The 2,695-nt window shown below is 59.6% G+C and overlaps 1 protein-coding gene across 1 annotated transcript; it reads left to right on the forward strand.

The window, feature by feature from the left end:
• The first annotated feature begins 17 nt into the window (after nucleotides 1-17).
• Nucleotides 18-2,168, forward strand: TUBB3 (tubulin beta 3 class III). The gene is made up of 3 exons (XM_010718168.2): nucleotides 18-148; nucleotides 691-801; nucleotides 939-2,168. The coding sequence occupies exons 2-3, from the start codon at nucleotides 741-743 to the stop codon at nucleotides 2,012-2,014; spliced, it is 1,137 nt and encodes a 378-aa protein (XP_010716470.1). The 5' UTR covers nucleotides 18-148; nucleotides 691-740; the 3' UTR covers nucleotides 2,015-2,168.
• The last annotated feature ends 527 nt before the right edge of the window (nucleotides 2,169-2,695 follow it).

Genomic DNA, 2,695 nt, shown 5'->3' on the forward strand with positions numbered 1-2,695 from the left:
TCCCTTTCCCCTTCTCATCCCCCTCCCCTCCCCCCTCAGTTTTGGGAGGTGATCAGCGATGAGCATGGCATAGACCCCAGCGGCAACTACGTGGGTGACTCGGACCTGCAGCTGGAGCGAATCAGCGTTTATTACAATGAGGCCTCCTGTAAGTGGCACAACCCCCTCCGCACGGACCCCCCCCACCTCATGTCCCCACACTCCCTCCCGCGGTCACGGTCCACGCTGAGACAGACGCCTGCCCTCAGTCCCATGGGAACCGATGGTTTTGAGAGCGGGGGGGAATGCACCCAGCCTCATGGGGATCCTTTGCTGTAGGGACAAAAGGGAGGGAAACGGTGCACTGAGCTCTGTGGTACGTGTATAGAGCCCATGAGGCTCAGTAGGGGTGTGTTGTTTGTGGGTTTTTTTGGTTGTTTTTTTTTTTTTTTTGTAGGGGGATGGGGGGGACATGAAATGGATGGACCAACCTCATGGGACTCTGTAGTTTGGGGGATGGGAAGGGGGAAATGGAAACTGCCGTTGAACCCAATGGGAACTCCTTTGTTTAGAGGAGGAGAGGACACAGTGAAAGGACCCTGCCTCAGGGGTCCCTGTGTTTTGGGGCACAGATGTGCACCCTTCCCCGTGCTGGTTGGGTGGGTTGGGTGGTGGCTGTTCCCTCTGGCACACCATGCGGTCTCTCTGCAGCTCACAAGTATGTGCCTCGCGCCATCCTGGTGGATCTGGAGCCAGGCACGATGGACAGCGTGCGCTCAGGTGCCTTCGGGCACCTTTTCCGCCCCGACAACTTCATTTTCGGTAGGTGGCCGCACCCCACACCGGGAGGGGACGCCCCTGGGGCTGCCTGCAGGCGCATCCTCGCGGCCCCAACCCAACCCCAAATCCTGACACCATGCCCTCCGCCCAACGCACCCTTTGTGTCTCCCCATCCCCAGGTCAGAGCGGGGCTGGCAACAACTGGGCCAAGGGGCACTACACGGAGGGGGCCGAGCTGGTGGACTCGGTGCTGGACGTGGTGCGGAAGGAGTGTGAGAACTGCGACTGTCTGCAGGGCTTCCAGCTGACCCACTCCCTGGGTGGGGGCACGGGCTCGGGCATGGGCACACTGCTGATCAGCAAGGTGCGTGAGGAGTACCCCGACCGCATCATGAACACTTTCAGTGTGGTGCCATCCCCCAAGGTGTCGGATACGGTGGTGGAACCCTACAACGCCACGCTCTCCATCCATCAACTGGTGGAGAACACGGATGAGACCTACTGCATCGACAATGAGGCACTGTACGACATCTGCTTCCGCACACTCAAGTTGGCCACCCCCACCTATGGAGACCTCAACCACCTCGTCTCGGCCACCATGAGCGGCGTCACCACCTCGCTGCGCTTCCCTGGGCAGCTCAATGCTGACCTGCGCAAGCTGGCTGTCAATATGGTGCCCTTTCCACGCCTTCACTTCTTCATGCCTGGCTTCGCCCCGCTAACAGCACGTGGCAGCCAGCAGTACCGTGCCCTCACCGTCCCCGAGCTCACCCAGCAGATGTTCGATGCCAAGAACATGATGGCTGCCTGCGACCCACGCCACGGCCGCTACCTCACCGTGGCCACTGTTTTCCGTGGCCGTATGTCCATGAAGGAGGTGGACGAGCAGATGCTGGCCATCCAAAGCAAGAATAGCTCTTACTTCGTGGAGTGGATCCCCAACAACGTCAAAGTTGCAGTGTGTGACATCCCGCCCCGCGGCCTCAAGATGTCCTCCACCTTCATTGGCAACAGCACGGCCATCCAGGAGCTCTTCAAGCGCATCTCGGAGCAGTTCACCGCCATGTTCCGCCGCAAGGCCTTCCTGCATTGGTACACAGGGGAGGGAATGGACGAGATGGAGTTCACCGAGGCAGAGAGCAACATGAACGACCTGGTGTCAGAGTACCAGCAGTACCAGGATGCCACGGCCGAGGAGGAGGGCGAGATGTACGAGGATGATGAGGAGGAGTCGGAGGCGCAGGGCGCCAAGTGATGGCCCTGCACTCGCTGCTTTGGGAGGGCCCTGGCCTCGCCCCTTGGTGTCTGCTCCCCTCAGCCCCATGTTAGCTCACCCCTCCTGTGCCCCCTCCCTATGGCCTCCCCTTTTCCCCTTTTTTCATTTTTTACTGTTTGTGTCTCTATTTTTTTTTTTTGTAATTACTCAATAAATTTATGGCTGTCCAGTTACTCCTGACTCTGGTTTTTGGTATGATGGGGTTGGGGGGAGGGCTCATGCGGGGAGGGGGAGTGAGGGGGCAGTGGGAGGAGGGTGTAATATTCCCTTTTAAACCCATAATGGAAGGGAAACTGGGGACCACGAGATCTCACTGGGGCCATGCCCAAATTCTGCTCACGTAACGCTGAGTGCCACCCCATGCACTGCTGCAAAGCCCCCCAGGCTGTGCCGTGTCCCCTCCCACGTGGGCTCTGTCTCCTGCCCCAAGCACTTCGCACGGGCCCTGCAGTGTCCCCGGACCACGCAGGGCCACGTTAGGCTCTAAGGGAGCCAGGGACACCTCAACACGCAGAGCCTGAGCAATACGGGGTTCCCACTCTTTCTATGGGAGCTTCCCTGCTCCTTCTTTGGTGCTAAAGCGGTTCCCCTAGTCTCTTTTTGGGGCTGGTGAGGCCCCCATCCTTCTGGGCGTGCGGCGGGAGCTGCAGGACCGCGGTG

The sequence above is a fragment of the Meleagris gallopavo genome, chromosome 13 (assembly GCF_000146605.3).
Source record: "Meleagris gallopavo isolate NT-WF06-2002-E0010 breed Aviagen turkey brand Nicholas breeding stock chromosome 13, Turkey_5.1, whole genome shotgun sequence".
NCBI classification, from domain to species: domain Eukaryota; kingdom Metazoa; phylum Chordata; class Aves; order Galliformes; family Phasianidae; genus Meleagris; species Meleagris gallopavo.